The 19,704-nt window shown below is 43.4% G+C and overlaps 2 protein-coding genes across 4 annotated transcripts; both read left to right on the plus strand.

Moving 5' to 3' along the window:
* Positions 1-464: 464 nt before the first annotated feature.
* LOC115688275 (probable phospholipid-transporting ATPase 8) lies at positions 465-8,913 on the plus strand. Of its 3 annotated transcripts, XM_056313819.1 has the most exons (12): positions 465-753; positions 1,263-1,681; positions 2,593-3,959; positions 4,674-4,781; positions 4,870-5,146; positions 5,272-5,360; positions 5,437-5,545; positions 5,622-5,831; positions 5,925-6,050; positions 6,785-6,883; positions 7,227-7,418; positions 8,020-8,913. In XM_056313819.1, the coding sequence occupies exons 2-12, from the start codon at positions 1,289-1,291 to the stop codon at positions 8,602-8,604; spliced, it is 3,555 nt and encodes a 1,184-aa protein (XP_056169794.1). In that variant the 5' UTR covers positions 465-753; positions 1,263-1,288; the 3' UTR covers positions 8,605-8,913. The 3 variants fall into 3 exon arrangements, with proteins under 3 accessions (XP_056169794.1, XP_056169795.1, XP_030469905.2); XM_030614045.2 differs by having other exon boundaries at positions 466-1,681; XM_056313820.1 differs by lacking the exon at positions 4,674-4,781 and having other exon boundaries at positions 465-1,681.
* A 5,810-nt stretch (positions 8,914-14,723) lies between these two features.
* On the plus strand, positions 14,724-16,027 carry LOC115688225 (uncharacterized). The gene has a single exon (XM_030613986.2). It carries the CDS (start codon positions 14,846-14,848, stop codon positions 15,848-15,850), a length of 1,005 nt encoding a protein of 334 aa, XP_030469846.2. The 5' UTR covers positions 14,724-14,845; the 3' UTR covers positions 15,851-16,027.
* Positions 16,028-19,704: the final 3,677 nt, after the last annotated feature.

A 19,704-nucleotide genomic window follows, 5' to 3' on the forward strand; every position in this document is an offset into this window, starting at 1 on the left:
AAGTTCCTTTTATTTCAAGTCGCCTCCGTATGATTGATCATCCATCGAGCTACACGTAATTCGGACTTGGCCTAAGCCCAGATTTACGAAACGTGCCCGAACGCTGTGAAGTCCCGAAACTTTTATCATTTTTAATAAAAAGCCGGCTAAATCCTCCATGTATAAAAGAGTTTATCAAACTTTTAGTGGAATGGAATGTCTTGATTGGAGTAATGCAAAAAGCTCGATTATTTTTAATTTCACAAATAGAAAGTTTCAATATTTAACCATACTTTTTATGTAGCTGTTGGGGAGGAAAAAACAACAAAATTCAAATATCGCCCATTTTCAGCCTGCGCCGGCATGGTGGCGGCGCACGTTAGCAAAGGCCACGGGAGTAGCGAGGCGAGAGCGACAACCTCGGCATGGCCGTCGCTGTCGGCGAGGCCGAGGCCGAGAGACCGAGGCCTGTCCTTTTGGGTTGACGAAGCAGACGACCCGCGTCGCCGTCAGCTCGTCCGGGTCGTCCTTCTTCGCCGGCGGCGACGTCCTCCACGGGCGTCAACGGCAATCATCACCCGCTTCTTCGCATTCCTTGTCGCTTTTCCGTCCCCTTCCTTTGCTTCTTTTAGCGGCAAAGGGGAAAAGAAAAAGGAAGAAAGAAGACCGCTTGCGCACACTTCACGAAGCTCACCTCCCTCCCTCCCTCCTCTCTCTCGCTAGCATTTCGAGCCGAGAGCAACAAGTAAGAGACCTCCGCGACTTGAGACGAAAGTAAGGAATTCTGGGTAGCCGCTGTTAGCGGGAAGTTTTCTGTGCCTTTTAATCTTTGTTCGTTTTTTGGGCTTTCCGCGTGCCGGAATTCGGAGGTGAATGTAAGGTTGGTCTTTCTTGGCGTCTCGCTCGCTCCCCTTTTCGTTTTCGCGGCTACGGGTCGTGAGCATGGCTGTTTGAGCGTTAGCAGTTCAGTGAGGCCGCGAAACTGTGTGTTTTAGCTCTGTCCGTGGCTTTTCCTTGTCTTTTCGTGTTGACATTGTCGATTTGACGACGTCGGTACAACTGGAACTGAAATGCTGTTTGCTGTAATTTCGGCGGTGAGTTTTGCGTGCGTGTAGTTGTCTGAGGTGGTGCACTAGTGTGTTGCGGAAGCTTTTAGGAAGACGTAGTAGCCGGGGACTTGCTCGATCGTTGACTGCTACGCGACTTTTTGAGAAAGTGGGGAGCCAATGTGCGTGGCTAGCTGAAAAAAATTGATTCTTGATCGATCTGCTTTGTGGAAGCAGATGCCCATCTGAGTGGGTGTTTCGAAATGACTAGAGGGCAGAGGAGAAAGTTACATTTGAGCAAGCTCTACTCGTTCTCATGCATTCGTCTCCATGGAGATGATAAACATGCCCAAATTGGCGAGAGAGGATACTCGAGGATAGTGTACTGCAATGACCCCAATAATCCAGCAGCAGTCTGGTTGAATTACAAGGGTAACTATGTGTCCACGACAAAGTACACCGCAGCTAATTTTGTTCCCAAGTCTTTGTTCGAGCAGTTTAGGAGAGTTGCCAATATATATTTTTTGGTCGTCGCTTGTCTTTCCTTTAGTCCGTTGGCCCCCTTTACAGCGCTTAGTTTTGTTGGTCCTCTGGTGCTCGTGATTGGAGGTACCATGGCCAAAGAAGCTTTGGAAGATTGGAGACGAAGCAAGCAGGTATATACACCTCTCTCACCACACTGGTTTTACGTGTGGATGATATTCTAATTTTAACTTTTTAATCATGTTTTGCCCTCCAGTTCAATTTCAGTGACTGTATAGTAAATTAATACATCACTGCAATTAAAAAAAATGGTGTCTTCAGGTTCTTAGTCATTACAGGAAACGTGTTAAGAAAGCATGTTGTTGAAAATTGACACTATTAGAGCAATCACAGTTTGGAATGCACTCTCTTGTTTCAGGATAATGCCCTGTCTGCTTCCTTAGCTAAACTTCTTAGACAACTGACTAAATATAGTTCTCGGTGTGACTGGGAAGTCTCTAGTGGTTGTGCTACGAGTTATTAGGAGATGTGGTTGAGCTTGACTTATTGAATTTTGTACTGTACCATCTTCCAGTACAACATGGTTTTGGAGAAGTTGTAAAGGTAGAGATTTCATAAATGCTAAACTTTGGGTCCAATATCCAAGGTCCAATGGAAGCTCATTGCAATTTCATGCATGTAATTCACCTGGAAAACTCTTTCAGCAGTGCCATCTCTCAAGTGAGATGCACTTTCGTGAATCCTAGACTTAAGTGCATTCAATGCCCTTCCTTGTGTGATCTTGGCTTTGGTTTATTTATGGTAAATGGGGATACGGGTTCACTAGGACCCTGGACTAGTCCATGCTGTCGCCCTCTCCCACACAAACTAGGCAATTACAGAGCCATTTTCTGGCTCTGCGCATGAGTGCAATGGTGCTGACACCATTGTGGAATTCTGAACTTAGACCTTTTGCTTCAGGCATAAGACAAGGTCGCCTTTGCCATCTATGCTAGGTTCTGGAACTGTCGACTTTTGTCATTCTCTGTACAGATTGTTGCCTCTGAAATGATTGGCTCGTAACAAAGCTTTAAAATGCTCGCAGGATGTAGAAGCAAACAACAGGAAAGTTTCGGCTTATAGTGGGAATGGTACATTCCATAGAAATAAATGGAAGAATCTCCGAGTTGGCAGCGTTGTCAAGGTGTATAAGGATGAGTACTTCCCTGCTGATCTGCTGTTGCTTTCATCAAGCTATGAAGATGGAATTTGTTATGTTGATACCATGAATCTAGATGGAGAAACTAACTTGAAGTTGAAGCAATCTCTTGATGTAACATCATCACTTCGTGATGACAGATGTTTCCAAATATTTACAGCTGTAATCAAATGTGAAGATCCAAATGACAATCTTTATTCGTTCGTTGGGAATTTACACTACAATGGTAAAGAATATCCTCTTTATCCACAACAAATTCTGCTACGAGATTCCAAGCTTAAGAACACTGATTACGTCTATGGGGTGGTCATCTTCACTGGCCATGACGCAAAAGTGATGCAGAATGCCACACATCCTCGTTCCAAAAGGAGTAAGATCGAGAAGAGAATGGATAAGATAATCTATATCCTCTTCAGCACTCTAATTTTGATATCGATTGTTGGATCTTTCTTTTTCGGAATTGAAACGAGAAGAGATCTTGTAGATCAAAAGTACAGAAGGTGGTATCTTCGCCCAGATGATACTACTGTGTTCTACGATGCGACAAGAGCATCTCTTTCTGCATTTTTCCATTTTCTGACTGGCCTCATGTTGTATGGTTATCTGATTCCCATATCCCTGTATGTATCTATTGAGATTGTGAAGGTTCTTCAGAGTGTCTTCATTAATCAAGATCTTAATATGTACTACGAGGCAGCAGATAAACCAGCGCGAGCACGGACGTCAAATTTGAATGAGGAACTTGGTCAGGTCCATATCATATTTTCTGATAAGACAGGGACTTTGACTTGTAACTCCATGGAGTTTGTTAAATGCTCGATAGCTGGTATATCATATGGACAGGGCGAGACAGAAGTGGAGAGGGCACTGGCAAGAAGGGATCGGCCTTTTGAAGCCAATGAAATTTCAATTGAGAGGATTGATAGTCACGGTGATGCCGTTCACTCTGGAATGCATAAAGGACACTCAGTCAAGGGTTTTAACTTCAGAGATGAGCGCATCATGAATGGAAGGTGGGTAGATAAGCCTTACCCTGATCTGATACGGAAATTTTTTGAGGTGCTCGCAATCTGTCACACTGTCATTCCAGATGTGAACAGAGGTACTGAAGATATATATTATGAAGCTGAGTCACGAGATGAGGCAGCTTTTGTCATAGCTGCTAGAGAGCTTGGGTTTGAATTCTTTAAAAGGAAAGAAACGAGCATATCGTTGCGTGAATTAGATTATGAGAGAGGTGAGAAGATTGTCAGGTAAGTTCTTCTTTGGGGTACTTTTTATGCTACCTTCATTTGCCTGTTCCGTTACTCGTTCATTTTTCTTACATCTATGATCGGTAGCTTTGAAGATGACTGGTGCATTTTTACTTTCTGTTTTGTTGGACATTTCAAGTGCTCCCGCACGCATCACACGGGTGCACTTAGTTTCTTAGCACATGAAGCAATATTTGTTCTGTAGTTTTGACTTGCTCTTGCTAATGTCATGTAACTATGGTGGCTGATGATTAAAGAGAAAGGTGTTCTGCTTAGACTGATTTTCTACCAAAGATGAATATCAGGGTAGACACAAAGGCCAAGTTTATGCACAAACTGATCAGTGGTTAATAAATCAAGGGAGACATTCTTTATATCTGGAAAAAGCTGCAGAAGATCTCTAAATCATTACGAAGTATTTTAGTCACCAAATCACTCTTCTTTATTGTTCTAGTAAGGAAGCTTTGTTTTCCATTGCGTCCAGTCCTTCCTCTAAACAAAATTGTCCTCTATGACCGTCACATGGGCAGAAAAAAATTTGATTGAAGTGCCAGGGTGATGCTTTAAAAACTTCTTTAAGCTGAGTGTAGTGATCCCTCTACGAATTTTTGGGGAGATGTGGTATAGTTTTATTTAGTTAACATATTTGTCTTGCTCTTTGATATAATATAACTTGGGGCCGTCATTTTAGACAGTTTAGGTTTCATTTTGCAGAAACTATGATCTTCTTCATGTCTTGGAGTTCAGTAGTTCTCGCAAAAGAATGTCAGTGATTGTAAGGAGTGAGGGAAATCTACTGCTTTTGTGCAAGGGTGCAGATAGGTAGGACTTGCTTTTCTGTAAAATCGGACTTGTAAAGTTGGTTTTTTCCCTTTCTGATGATCACTTTTCTATCTTTTTTCTATAACAGTGTTATGTTTGAAAGGCTTTCAAAAGATGGCCGCCTTTTTGAGTCTGAGACGAGGGATCACATCGACAAATATTCTCGAGTAGGTCTTCGGATCATGGTCATTGCATACCGAGAGCTTGGAGAAGAAGAATATAAAATATGGGAAGAGGAGTTCCTTAAGGCGAAAGCTTCTGTTTCTGCTGACAGAGATGCCTTGTTAGATACAGCTGCTGACAAGATTGAGAGGGAATTAATCCTTCTTGGAGCTACAGCTGTTGAGGACAAGCTTCAAGAGGGAGTTAAGATTCATCTTATGTCCCTTTGATTCCGTCAAAAGTGCTTTCACTATCTAACAATATTGCCTAAACTACTGCCCTTTGCAATGTGATTTCATATTGATACATTACTGCCTATTTCTGCCAGGTGCCCAAATGTATTAAAAAACTTGCCCAGGCTCAGATTAGGGTATGGGTGCTGACGGGTGACAAGTTGGAAACGGCAGTTAATATTGGGTAAAGGATTGGCTTAATTATAGAGTTTTGTTTGCTTTCTGGAAGTTGATAACTACTTACTTTCCGTTTTCTGCAGGTATGCATGTGGATTACTGAGACAAGGAATGAAAGAAATTGTGATAACTCTTGATTCACATGATATTAAAGTGCTGGAGAAACAAGGGGACAGGGAAGCCCTCGCAAAGGTAGAGGAAATATGATCTTCGTGATGTAATATATGTTCATTGTTCTTTTTTCCTTTTCAAATGTCAATCATTTTAGGCATCTCTGGAGAGTATTACAAAGCAAATCAGGAAAGGAAAATCTCAACTTTCTTCTGCAAGAGAAGATGCTATGGAGTTTGGGTTGATAATCGATGGAAAGTCCCTGAACTTTGCTCTTACGAAGAATTTGGAGGACTCGTTTCTGGATCTTGCAATCAATTGTGCTTCTGTTATATGTTGTCAGTCCTCACCCAAGCAGAAAGCTCTTGTAAGTATCTGGCCATGCTGTTATTGCAAGCTTCATACCGTTTGGCTTAATTGTATAAGAATAATCTCTCAGACATATATTAGAAGAATGCAGGTTACTAGATTGGTAAAAGTGAAACTTGGTAAAACAACTTTATCAGTTGGCGATGGTGCAAATGATGTTAGCATGCTTCAAGAGGCTGACATTGGAGTTGGCATTAGCGGTGTGGAAGGGATGCAGGTATGCCTATCATCTATACTATCTATGTGTGAAATTTCCCACCATAGTCACTGCAAATTTTTTCCTTCTATCATGGTGGTTTGCTAAGGATGTACTCTTTGCATCTAGTGGGAGGTATACGACCATTTAATCGTGATCTCTGTTTCGGATCTTAAGGAATTCATTATATGGAAGATGAGTTCATTTTCTTTTTTCTGTTTTTTCCTCTTTTTCCTTTTTCTTGTTGTGTAATTTGGATTACTAAATGGCCGTGGCAGACAAAGGCCAATTTATCTACAGATCCAACAGCAGCATTCTGGCCTATTCATTAGAACTATCCAGAATATGGCAGGAGATGATGGAAAGTTTGTCTGACCTTTGGAATAATAAATTATCATTTCTGTGAGTCCTAAGCTGGTTATCACCTTTTCCTTTCTCATGTTTCTTCCTGAGGCCTCCTAAGTGCCATTGTGGTGTAGTTGAATATAGCCATCTGCCTGTTCCTGAGAATACAACTCTATCTTGATACAAGTGCTTGATATGTTGGCTGATTAATCTAAAGCTAGATTTAGTCCTGAGATAATTTACATGCAGTGCCTCTGTCTTGTTTGCTTTAGTGCATGTAGACTTCAGTGCTCTTGTCTAATTTATGTCGCCTTTAGATTTCTTCTCATTCGTTTTTTGAGGATTTTATCTTTTGAATCAGATTGTTTACGAAGTGATTTCGCAGTAGCCAAGTTTTTTGCTGATTGCAGGCTGTAATGGCAAGTGATTTTGCAATAGCCCAATTCCGCTTTCTGGAACGTCTCTTATTGGTGCATGGCCATTGGTGTTACAGGAGAATAGCAATGATGGTAAAAACCTTGCTTAAGTTTATTCTCTAAGGTACAAGAAACAATGGAAAAATTCTATGCAACAGATTCTGGATCTGTGTTTATCCATGTGCGCATTTTTTGGGACATTATGTTCACATAGACATATGCTGATTGTATAACCAGCATATAAGTTTAAGATATAGTCTAAGGCAAGGGAGATAGGTCTTGTACCGCTTGCATCATGCTTTGAGTAAAACGACATGCTCCATTTGTCCGCTTCAATATGCAATGCCTTGTTGTATCTCGGGGCCGGAGGAGTGGAGGGTCAGATTGCTCATGTCTGTGGTCTATATGTAGTTTACATTCCTTCTTAATATTGCAGATTTGCTACTTCTTCTACAAGAACATTGCATTTGGATTTACCCTGTTCTGGTTTGAGGCCTATGCTTCATTCTCTGGCCAGCCTGCTTACAATGATTGGGATATGTCATTCTACAATGTATTCTTTACATCACTTCCTGTCATAGCCCTTGGGGTTTTTGATCAGGATGTTTCTGCATGCCTTTGCCTTGAGGTATGCAAATCTATTTATGAGCGGCACCATATAATTTCAATTGTTAGGAATCGATAGTTAGTACAGTCTGGTCACGTACCATTTCCCAAGCTAGGAAGAACTTTGATTCTTCAGAAAAAAAAATACCTCGGTGCAAATTTTTGCAGAGATGATTACCTAGAGATGACACAAAATGCTTTAGACATTGCTTAGGGCATAGGCTGATGTTTTTGTTTAAGCAATCATTTCAACTTGCTTTCATTCCTTACCACTTTTTCGAATTAGGCGTTCCAAGTCTGCTCCAAGCATTATCTCCAGCATTCTTATAAGAATCTGCTTTTCGTATTTATACCTCGGACGATATCCTAAGGTACATAGTACACTTGATTGATCGAATGGTTGGTTGAGGCCAGTGATATAGCAATAAAATTTGAAAAAAAGTACATCTTGGAACTGAACTGGACCACAACAGTAAGAACCACCCTAAACTATAAAGCTGAGGCACACGGTATCCTTATTTTCATGGAATGCCACCTGTTCTTTTCTGTCCCTGTGCAATGAAATTTTAAGTAGAATAGGACAAGGCCGTTTCTTTACTAAACTACTGCTTTCTCACATGCAGTATCCTCCGTTATATCAAGAAGGAACACAGAATATCCTCTTCAGTTGGTCCCGTATACTTGGCTGGATGGCCAACGGAGTAGGCAGTTCTATTATAATCTTCTTCTGCACCACCAATGTGATGGTTGAACAGGCATTCAGGAGAGACGGCAGAGTATCTGATTTTGAGGTCCTCGGAGTCACCATGTATACTTGTGTTGTATGGGCTGTCAACTGTCAAATGGCTATATCCATTAACTACTTCACTTGGATCCAGCATTTCTTCATTTGGGGCAGCATTGCCTTCTGGTACATATTCATGTTGATTTATGGTTACCTTTCACCAACAATTTCCACAACCGCATACATGGTTTTTCTCGAGGCTACTACTCCAAGTCTTCTCTATTGGCTCTCCACTCTTCTGGTGGTTGTTTCTACTCTGCTGCCTTACTTCTCATACAGAGCTTTCCAAACACGACTTCAACCAATGCCCCATGACCTTATACAAAGAACACGACGAGAATGTTCGGAGATTAAGACTTCTGGCGAGTTGTCTAATCCGGACCAAGGACGAACTGAAGCATCTAAAGGAACACACGAAGCATAGTAAGTCCTGAAAAGAGTAATTTCAAATGTACTTGATACAGAATAGCTGTCTGCATAGGCGTGGCAAAAATGCTCTATGTTAATTCCAAGAAAGTATAGCAGCTAAGTTAAGTGGAAAGGAGCTGAAAAAGAGCTCGTTCCTAGTCTAGGTCTGTTTGTAGATTTGCTATATAAGGCCAATACTGTCATGTATAGAAAGAACATCTGTATAACTCTCGATCTCAGCGAGTGAAGACTCCTGGATGTTACTATTTTTAGGCATCTGGTGTACTTTCACTGGTTGTGAAATGTATGTTAAGAACAATCGGTACCCATTTGGCTACCCAGTCTGAGTTTTTAGCTCGATTGATAAGATTGATCCAGTGAACAGATGATCATCGTGAACATCGGTGTGTAGTTCACTTTGCGGTGTATCCTAGTCTTTGGAGGCTGCTGTGTTTTCAGAGCTTCTCCCGAGTAATTTACGCAAATCTGTCAAGACAAGATGATATCATTGAAGTTTTTACTCGAGTCCTTCTAACAGCTCATACGCTTCTGTAACCGCGCACTCTTTTTCTGTAGCCAAGAACACGTCAATCCTGTTCTTGATTCCTTGCACCCCACTTCACGTTCCCTTTTTGCATCATACGTTTGCGGACCTAAGTTTGCTCGAATTCAGACTCATTTAGCCCGATGCACCGCGATCTTCCGATTCCACGTATCATGCAAGAATGGAAAGTCTGCGATGGTGGGGTTAGGAGCCAGTTTAGCAAATGAAGAGGAGGCTGGGCTGCTAGTGCTTTACGAACTGGCGACTTTGACGCACGACCCACCAAACCCCCATGATGTTCAAATTTCTATTACCACCCTCTCAACGTCAATGTCAGTTCATATCACGCAAACCACTCGAAGATTGCCCATCTGGGCTTTGAAAATCTTGGAAGTTCGGCCTATCCAAAAGAAGTCAACGGATAATACCTGCTTTTTGGATTCCTTTTTTCCCCCCGCAAAGCTTATCTTTGAACTTGGGATTCAGATTCACATTGAAAGAAGTCACGTAAGGCACCGTAAATGTTGGCCGAAAAGAGAAGAAAGTACCGCAAAACTGAGGCTTGGTTCACACCCAGCAACGCGTCTGCCTTCCCTTTTTCCTTCACTTCTGTCTGTTTTTTTGGCTGAGTTTGGTGACGGGAATCGTCTTATTCATTGAAGTGCGCCAACCAATTCCTATGACTTTCTCAGAGGACAGACATCTTGGGGATCATTTGGTGCCATAAGCTTTAGATCTCTAGGATACCAGACGAACGAGCATGGAGATTCCGAAACCCGAAAATCTGGCCAAAGTTGGCGAGATAATCTCACACGGACCGGACATTGTTTACGCGCGAAAATTGTGCTTACTACCCGGAAAAGGAAAGAAACCGACTGGCGAGAAGTAGCTCTCTAGTAGTTATCGACAGCGAGACGACACACCGATTCCATCGCTGTTGGCGCTGCCGTGCGGTTTCCTTAGGAGAAAATACCCGTTAAATTCCTAATCCTGCCATGTTGATGCAAGCAGGCCGAGATGGTCACTAAATAGAACCGCACGACCTTACTTAATTTCACCCGATGTAGATCGAATCAACGATATGTCGCCGTCGAGGCATGGATCAAAAGGCTAGATTGTTTGTATAGGTGAGCAATTAGGTAGGCATTTAATTCAAAGTACTATGTCGTTGTCGTCGGCGCAAGGCACCTCAACGTTGGTTGGTATCTCATTTATTTTTCTTTTCAACCGTCAAATTTTGTGAAAGAATCGTTGCCAAACTGCCTATAAAGCTTAAGAATGCGCGATTTAATATTTAAATATTCTATTTTGACTAATACTATGTGGTTGTCGTCGGCGCAAGGCACCTCAACGTTGGTTGGTATCTCATTTATTTTTTGTATAGGTGAGGCTTGAAAAGATTGTTCAGACAGCATGTGAGATGTTGTAATACCACTCGCTGCCTTTAAACTATTTGATGAAAACCCGATTTAATATTTAAATATTTTAGGATTAATACCACGAAAAATCTCAAACTGGTACATTTATGACAAATTTACCTCGATCTAATTTTTTAACCACGAAAAATCCCAAATCAGTACACCTGTGATAAATTTACCCTCCGTCGTCGGTTTCCGTTAAATTTTACCGTCAAATTGCTGAGTTGAATGACACGCAGCAGTTGACGGACGTACTAGCTCCGGGTTTTATCCCTCCGTTTATCACGGGTTTATCAATTTGTGATTTTTCATGGTGTTAATCCAATTAAATCTATCACATGTGTACCGGTTCGGGATTTTTCGTGGTATTAACGCAATATTTTAAAATATATTCTCAATCTAATATAAAAAAAGAAAAAGAAGAAAGAAAGAAGCCTAGATAAGACACTACCGAACGACGTCAACGTGTTCGTGGCATCGAATCCCCCCGACTTTCCTGGCCGAATTGCTTGCTCGCCAAACAAAAACGAGGAACGTCATGGGTGTGCTCACCGAAAAGAACGCAAATATTTTTAAACTCCGTTTTCTCGTTTCCTGGGATTTTCCATCTGGAAAACGAAAAGTCCCACCAACTGGGCTGTACCTTCTAGAGCGAGCGAGAGAGAGAGAGGGGGCCTCCTCGTCCTCCTCGGTTTCCACATGTTTGGACGCCGAGAAAACTTCGTCCCGTTCGTGTTGGACTTTTCCTAGGGAAAAAGGAGAAACGGGTTCTTCTTTTCTGTTCTTCTTTACCTTCCCGGAAAGAATCCCTCGTCCTCGTTCTCCATCGGCCTTTTGAGCAGCAGCAGCCTAGAAGGTCTTTCCTTTGAAAAGGGGGAGCCTCCTTCGTGACGCTCGTGCCAATAATGTGGAAGCCTCTCTCTCTCTCTCTCTCTCTCTCTCTCTTTCTGTCTTCCTCGTAACTTTCTTTACCCGTTTCTCTTTTCCACGGTGGCTGCCAAATGATTTGAGGAAAAATTCACACGCGCGTGTGCCCCGCCCCCGCTCTAATAATCCGTGGGATTGTCAATTTTTGTGAACTGACATGTGGCGGTGCCCGGGGCTTCGAATCGACTCTGTTCTAGATAAGCGTCGGGGCCCGTGCACGAGCGATGCGGGAGATATCGCTTTCGAACCCATAAATCGATAATTGGCTCGTCGCAGATCACCCTATAACTAAGGGTGTGCAAAACGGATTGCCCGAACCGGATGGTTTGGTGTAGTTCCCGAGAGTATCGGTCCGGTTCTCGATTCCTAAAAGTGGAACCGGTGTTTGGGCGGTCTAGTTCCCAATTTTATAGGGAATCGGATCGGACCGAATACATATACTTTTTTATTTTTTTATTTTTTCAAAAAAATTAGCAAAACGTGAACTAAACCTATGTACAATGCTTTTCCCTTTTTGTCGCACCATAATAACCCTTCACTCATCATCGCTTTCATCAATGCGTTAAGATTTGTCACTCTCTCTCGTTCTGGTGGGAAAAAATAAAAAGGTGATCGGTTACATTGGACCAGTCCGATCCCTAGTTCTCAAACTTTGGAACTGGCCCTTCCGGTCCGGGAACCGATCATCCCTATCTATAATGTCGACGGCCGTGAATATATGTAAACAAAAAAAAGGAGGGAAAATTCCAAATAAGAACCCAAAGTTGAGCTATTTTCTCAAATAAAGATTCGAAATGGACATTAATTCAAATAAGGACCCGAAGTGAATAGATCAATATCAAATAAGGACCTTAGCTCGCCGGCTCGCAAGTGACATTTTTGGTGGTTAAGACATTGATGGATTTTTCAATATTTCCAGGTTCATATCCTATCTCCAACATATCTATTATTTTTAAAAAAAATGAAAAAAAAAGCTAAAAACGATTAACGGTTCTACTCAAGAACCGGCTTTATAATCGTCCTTCATGGTACAAAATCGGGGACCATACCGGTTAAAGATCGGATCTTTGGTCTTTTATCCAAAACCTATCCGGTCCCCGCGGGAACCGGCCCGGAGCCGATCGACAAGGCCGGATCTATTCGGGTGACTTACGCCTGCATCCGCTTACACCAATTGATCGACGAGCCAATCCTTAATGTTGATAAATCCAAAATCCCGGGCGAAAAGCAGACCGGAAAATGAGGAGGAGGGGAACGTGAATGTGGCCTCCCCCAGCTACATGGCGAATCGAAAGAAAAAGACTGACCTTAGCATTGTCACTACACAACGTGTGAACACACGTACTCGTACGCTGCGAGTGCACGTAACGTGCGGATCAAGCTCCGATGCACATAACATCACAGTCACTTCAACTCTACAAGGAGATGCGTTCGGATTCGTTTGTCCTCTGTCTCTCTCCCTCTCTCTCTCCCGGCAACATTCATTCTAGAATATGTCGTGCTCTCTACTTTCCCTCCTCCTCTTTTTGTGACATCCATAATTCCATCAACACTAAAATGACCGCGCATATCCCTCTCTCGTTCCTTAACGGGAACACTTCGAAAATTAATATCTATCTCTAGGCTACGGATCCATCCGAGCCCAATTGATATGAAATGTTTGATCAGCTGCGCTGCACCTCGGCATCCCCGAGCTCTCGGAAAATCACGTGCGGCCAAGTCCTTTTGTCGGTGGTTCGAGGGCCGAAGGTGGAGACAAAATGGCGAGTACTCCGAATACATCGGAACTGCAAAACTTCCCAACCATAGAAGAAAGCATCATTATTGTTAGCCCGATGTACACATGAATTCGTACAGCCCCCCAACGTCCTCAGGAACGACAAGTCGAAATCTAAATTGCACACCCTTTGCTCGAAAGTTTTGGCATTATTATTAGAGATAATCGGGAGACTCTTACTTCTAGCGGTTACCCTCTTTCTCTCGAAAATTCATCGTCTCGATTCCACGATTCTTATTGGCTCATGCCTTGTCACAAGATATCTAAGTCCCGTGAGAACACGATTAAATTCCTCGTAGGGAAAGAGATAGATTAAAAAAAAAGTTAATTACTACATAAAAGTTAAAACTAGGGATTATGGATAGATAAGTTGTTGACCAAAAAGCCTGAACTTTTTTTTGTGACACGAAAAACCCCAAACTATGTCACTTATGACAAATTTACCATGAACTTTTTTTTGTGACACGAAAAACCCCAAACTATACCACTTATGATACATTTACCTCACATTACTTTGGTCCATGGACATTTTCATCTTTTTCCTTTTATTTTTCTTTCTCTCCGGCGAGGGCTGCCCTCGCTAGATCCGACCCTCGCCTGGGCGGGCAAGGGTAGCCCTAGCCCGACACCGGCGAGGCGAGGGCAGCCCTCACCAGATCTGAACCTCGCCGGATTTGGCGAGGGCGTCCTTCACCGGCGTTGGGCGAGGGCTGCCCTTGCCTCGCCGGTGTCAGGCGAGGGTCGCCCACGCCTGGGCGCGGATCTGGCGAGGGTCGTCCTGGCCAGATCCGGCGAGGATCGGATCTGGCGAGGGTCGTCCTGGCCAGATCCGGCGAGGATCGGATCTGGCGAGGGCAGCCCTCGCCGGCTTCCTTTGTCGGAGAGAAGAAAAGAACAAAAAACGAAAAAAAAAAAAAAAAAAGGAAAAAGACGAAGATGCCCATGGGCCAAAGTAATGTGGGGTAAATGTGTCACATATGGTATAGTTTGAGATTTTTTGTGTCACAAAAAAAAGTTCAGGATAAATTTGTCACAAGTGGTATAGTTTAGGATTTTTCGTGTCACAAAAAAAAATTCAGGATAAATTTGTCATAAGTGATATAATTTAGGGTTTTTGATGGTATTTTAAAAAAAAAAAAAAAAAGATAGATAAGTGAATTAAAAAGAATCATTTTTTTTTAAGAGAAAAGGTAGGGCCCGGGCATTTTTACCTTGGCCCCCCGAGAGAGGTGCACTTGCGAGGTACAACTGGGCGCGTGAACATTGAATTTGACATCACTAATGACCTTTTCCACCTTTCACTCGACAATCGACAGCCAGTCCGTCCTTCTAGAAACCTCACGCGCTCACCCCCGCGCGTGTCCCCTCACGCGCACACCTCATTGAAGAAAACCTCCTCCCCCATCTCTCTCTCTCTCTCTCTCTCTCTCTATCTCTTTCTCTCTCTTATAAATATCTCCGTCGCCGCCTTCTCCATCCTTACTATAATCGTCTCTCCAAAGTTCCTCTGCACTTGCAGTTGCAAACGTAACGTAGCGGAAGTCGGAGCATCTTGGATCGGAACGCAGCGCTTTGGACGCGCCGGCGGAAGATGACGTCGAACGAACCGGAAAGCCCCGAGCAGCTCGTGGTGTGCCCCAGCTTCAACAGCTACTCCGCCAATCGGCTCGCCGACGTCGCCCTCGCGGTCGCTCTCGAGGACGAGGACAAGGACGAAGGCCGCGGCGGCTACGGCTTCGGGTCGGAGCCCACTTCTTCGGGTAGTCATCGGAGCGGCCGCTCGGGGGGCGGCGATTATGACGAGGCCCGGGACGACGATTTCGAGTTCGTCCCGCTCGTCAGGGAGCACGACGAGGTCCTGATCAACGGCGGCCAGATCGGTCCCGTCTTCCCGGTGTTCAACCGAGATCTTCTGTACGTGCACGGCGATCGGACTTCGGATGGCGAAGCGAAGGAGGATCGGGAGATTCCGTTGGAGGACTTGTTCGCCGGAGATCGCGACCGCGATCGCGCGGTGTCTTCGATAAGGATTCCGCTGAAGGACCTGTTCGTCGGAGATCGCGACCCTCCGTCGTCGTCGTCGTCGTCGTCGGAGGCCGACGAGCTGGAAGGGATACCGGAGGGCAGCTACTGCGTGTGGACTCCGAAGCCGCCGGCGGGGTCGCCTAGCGGGTGCAAGAAGAGCAGCTCGACGGGGTCGTGCTCGAAGCGGTGGAGGTTCCGCGACCTGCTCCGCCGCAGCAACAGCGACGGGAAGGATTCGTTCGTGTTCTTGACGCCGAGCTCGAGGTCGAGCTCCATGTCGTCGAGAAGCAGCGACGCGAAGGCCGGAGGGGGGGAAGCGAAGGAGAAGGCGAGCCCGCCGACCGACCAAGCCGTCGCGGTCGCGGTCGCGGAGAGAAGGAGCAAGGTGAAGGCGTCGTCCGCGTCGGCGGCGGCGGCGGCGGCTGCGGCGTCGGCGCACGAGGTGTTCTACGTGCGGAACAGAGCGCTGAAGGAAGGCGGCAAGCGGAGATCGTATCTGCCGTACCGGCGAGACCTGGTCGGATTCTTCGCCAACGTGAACGGATTGGGGAGGACCTTCCCTCCGTTCTGAGCCTTCCGGCGCAATTTCGGTTTTTTTTTCTTTTTCTTCCTTTTCGATTTATTTATTAAATTAAAATGGATTTGGTTCACCAAATGAGGCCTTTTCAGTTAGGATCTTATGTACATAACATGAAGTTTTGTCTGTTTTAGACTATTGGAAATGTATAAATAAAGAGTTGAAATATATGTCTATATATAATTTTTTTTTGTCCGATTGCTGCGAAAATTAGGGGCTAAGATTCTGGTTTAAACCTAAAACAGATATGTTTTCATCAAATTATTAATTTTTTTTAATAATGAGACAAACTTGTAATCAAAGCAAATGGGTACGAAATAGATCGCAAGGCGGGACGGGAGGGACAGATCAAATCCGAGAGGATGTTAATGAGAGCGAAATTTGTCGGCCTTAAATACGCTCGAGACAAGGCAGGGGGGGAATGCGCACCGCGCACCTAATTTGATGGTGATTTTTATGGGTGGGGTGGTGGGTGGGTCCCGCGGCAACACGCAAAGCGAGACTGCTCCGGATAACAACTGCGAAGGGAGCACGCATTTCCACACGGATCGGTCCGAATGCGCTGTAGAAATTCTGGTCGCGGCTCTCACATCAATCGAACGTTAATACTCGGTGCACTTTGAGGGGGTGGGGGGACAAATTCGTTTTCACGATTCTAGGTGTGGGCTATCCCCACTCGCGCCTCAGCTTAATCCCCGAAAGCATGACAAATTTTAAATTCAGTTTCAATTCCGTCGCGAGCGCAGTCCAAATTTACCCGAACTCTTTTTTGTCTAAAGAAAAAAAAGACCCTCGAATAAGAGTTTGTATCAAATGAACCTCGAACTTTAACTCTAATTCCGTGCCCTCCCTTAGCTCTTTGTTTGAAAAGTCACCGTTAGTTGTCCCCAATTCCCTATTTCCATTTTAAAGAAAGGTCTCGTTTTGTCGATAATTTTCCCACGTCCCTTTGCTTTATGTAAATTTGTTATCGACGTGGAAATGTCACGTTAAACAAGACGGAGGGATAATGGAGTTAGATTCGAGACTAGATTGAAAATTGGTAATCTCTTTTTGGACAGAAAAAGTTCGGGTCGGATTTGGGACTAGGGTTAAAGTTAGTGATTGACAAAAAAAAGTCTAGGACATATTTGGGATTGAACCTAAAGTTAGTTATTTATTTTTAGATAAAAAAAAGTTTGAGTAGATTTGAAACCTAAAGTTTGGGGCTTTTAAGACAAAAACAATTCGAGACAGAATTGAGACTGGATCTAAAGTTGATATGGATAGGGTTATAATCACGTGCCAAGGCAAAAACGACTTGATCAGACTCGTTTTCTCTTTGGTCAATAGGCATATGGCTTTACTGGTAAAAAGATTGGGGGGTGGGAACGCTAATATCACAACAGCTGCGGGGTTTGATTCCCGCGCTCTGCATAAGGCAGATTAAAAGTAAGAAAAAAAGATAAGAGTTAGAGATAAGACAGATAAAAAAAGAACTTATTTTCTTTCATGTTATTTTTTTTCCCTTTTTTGTGTAGACGTGGATTGAGTTAAAATCACAATCTTGCTATATTAACCACGAGAGCATAATTGGCAACCCAACCGGTGCCTACATACACACGTTGTAGAGCATATGGCACAGCCTCCGTTTTTGCAAGACCAATTCAAGGATTCAATCAGTGCTAACACGACGGCGAATTGAATAACCGAGGCCGCTGCTCTAGCCGAACCATCGAGAATGGCCCGAAGTTCATTTCTCACCTAATCTCGGAGTCGAACAAAAACCCTAGCGGCCTCACGGACGGAGGACTGTTCACCCCGCGCCCCCTCTTATTGCGAATGGGAACTTTCCGTAGTTTCATGTCGCGGATAAAAACACAAGAAAGCAAAAACAGAGAAATCCACATTAGCTTTTCGGATGATCATTCACTGTGATTCACATATCCTCGTCATGCATCAGCATTAAATTAGACATGCACCCCCCTTGAAAGTCAAAATGGCCGTCGAACAGAGCGGGGCACGAGGTTCGTGTTTCGATTGGAGCAAAATAAACAAAAGAAGGTGCAATTTGGGTTTGGGTGGCGAGGGTCCTGAGATCATATTCCCCTCGTTCCAACTTCTTTCCAACAAACCCAAACCTTCTCTCAGCTTCCCCCGACCAAAACAAGATTCCCAATGATTCGAAAGGCGATAAGAGTCGCCCAGGAGTTAAAGTTGCATCGGTCCCGATGGCGTATTCGATGGTCAAATTCTGATGCTGCGATGCCTCCGGGATTTTGCACGAATCGTTGGATGGTCGCTGACTGATTGGGCTCGTCTTTCTCGCGGCCCACTTTGCCTTGAGTTTCTTCCAACTCGAAAGCCTCTTGGAGGCACTCAACCCCCTTTAGCGAGAGCGATGTGTGGGCCTTAATAAGAGACCCGTTCGGGAGAAATCGTCCAATCAGTCCTAAATATATTGTATGGATGTCACTTTATTGCATATTGAGTCAAAGTTCAGGGACCAATTATATCATTTCTCCGTATTTTCATTAGGGTTCATATCACGAAATGCCCCAAACTGGTACACTTGTGACAATTTTACCCCCAATTAATTTTTTGACAACCAAAAATCCCAAACTGTCGACAAATTTACCTCGAATTATTTTTTTGATCACCAAAAACCTTAAACCGGTACACCTATGATAATTTTGACTCGAACTAATTTTTTGATTACCATAAATCTTAAACTGATACACCCGTGATAAATTTACAAAAAAACTAATTTTTTTACCACAAAAATCCCGAATTGGTACATTTGTGACAAATTTACCCTTCGTTAAATTGGATTAATATCACGAAAAATCACAAATTGGTAAATTTGTGACAAATAGAGGGCTAAAACCCCAAACTGGTACACTCGTCAATTGCTACGTGTCATCAAACTTGGCAATTTGACAGTAAAATTTAACGTAAACTAACGGAGGGTAAATTTGTCACAGGTGTACCAGTTTGAGATTTTTGTTGATCAAAAAATTAGTTTGGGGTAAATTTGTCACATGTGTACCGGTTTAGGGTTTTTGGTGGTCAAAAAATTAGTTCGGGGCAAAATTATCACAGGTGTATCAGTTTGAGATTTTTTGTAGTTAAAAAAATAATTTATAATAAATTTATCACAAATATACTAATTTAAAATTTTTCGTGAAATTAACCTTTTTCCTTACATATCAATCACTCTCGATGCTGCACGATGGTTAGCTCTTCTCGATTATGGGCCAGAGATGCCGGACGAAACATGTAAGTGAGTCCCATCGAAAATTTTGGCAGAGTACGGATGCGCTGGGGATCGAGAAATTCAATTGATTGTTCCTCCTTTCAACGTGTGTAGAGAAAGTACACTGCACATGCGTGATGTTATGTGCATCCGAAGTTGCTTGAAGAAACAGGAGCGACAACTAGAAAGGGGATCGAGAAATTTAATTTTCGATTGGATCACGACGGGGATCCGAGTAACGAGGATCCTGCTTCTTAAAATAGAAGGAGACTAAACTTAGCAAATCATGTATTTAATAAGAATAATTTTTAAAGTCTAATTGACAATGTTAGTGTGCGAACATACAATTGAGATACATAATTAAATAAATTATCAGGGATTAACCTCTCGTGCTACCCGGGTTCGGAAAATGTGTTCTTGCTTGGGCTTGACTTGATTGACAGTTAGAGCCGTTAAAACTGGACTTGTCAAAATGGATTATGAATTCATTTCTTAACCCGTATTTGATGGGCCTAGTTTATATGGATTAGTTATATTCGGTATGTAGGTCAAACGTAGATTTAAAATGGTAAAATCCAAAATAATATAAGTATTAAATGGGTTCACAATTTAC

Source organism: Syzygium oleosum, unplaced genomic scaffold (genome assembly GCF_021117445.2).
Source record: "Syzygium oleosum isolate NSW1041296 unplaced genomic scaffold, Sole_v2.1 Sole_v2.08, whole genome shotgun sequence".
NCBI classification, from domain to species: domain Eukaryota; kingdom Viridiplantae; phylum Streptophyta; class Magnoliopsida; order Myrtales; family Myrtaceae; genus Syzygium; species Syzygium oleosum.

Excerpts from the sequence above, each read along its gene's own strand:
- LOC115688275 (XM_056313819.1), top strand. The coding sequence starts at position 1,289 with ATGACTAGAGGGCAGAGGAGAAAGTTACATTTGAGCAAGCTCTACTCG. Across the intron at positions 5,147-5,271 it reads AGGACAAGCTTCAAGAGGGA|GTGCCCAAATGTATTAAAAA; the intron begins GTTAAGATTCAT and ends TATTTCTGCCAG. Across the intron at positions 5,832-5,924 it reads CACCCAAGCAGAAAGCTCTT|GTTACTAGATTGGTAAAAGT; the intron begins GTAAGTATCTGG and ends AGAAGAATGCAG.
- LOC115688225 (XM_030613986.2), top strand. The coding sequence starts at position 14,846 with ATGACGTCGAACGAACCGGAAAGCCCCGAGCAGCTCGTGGTGTGCCCC.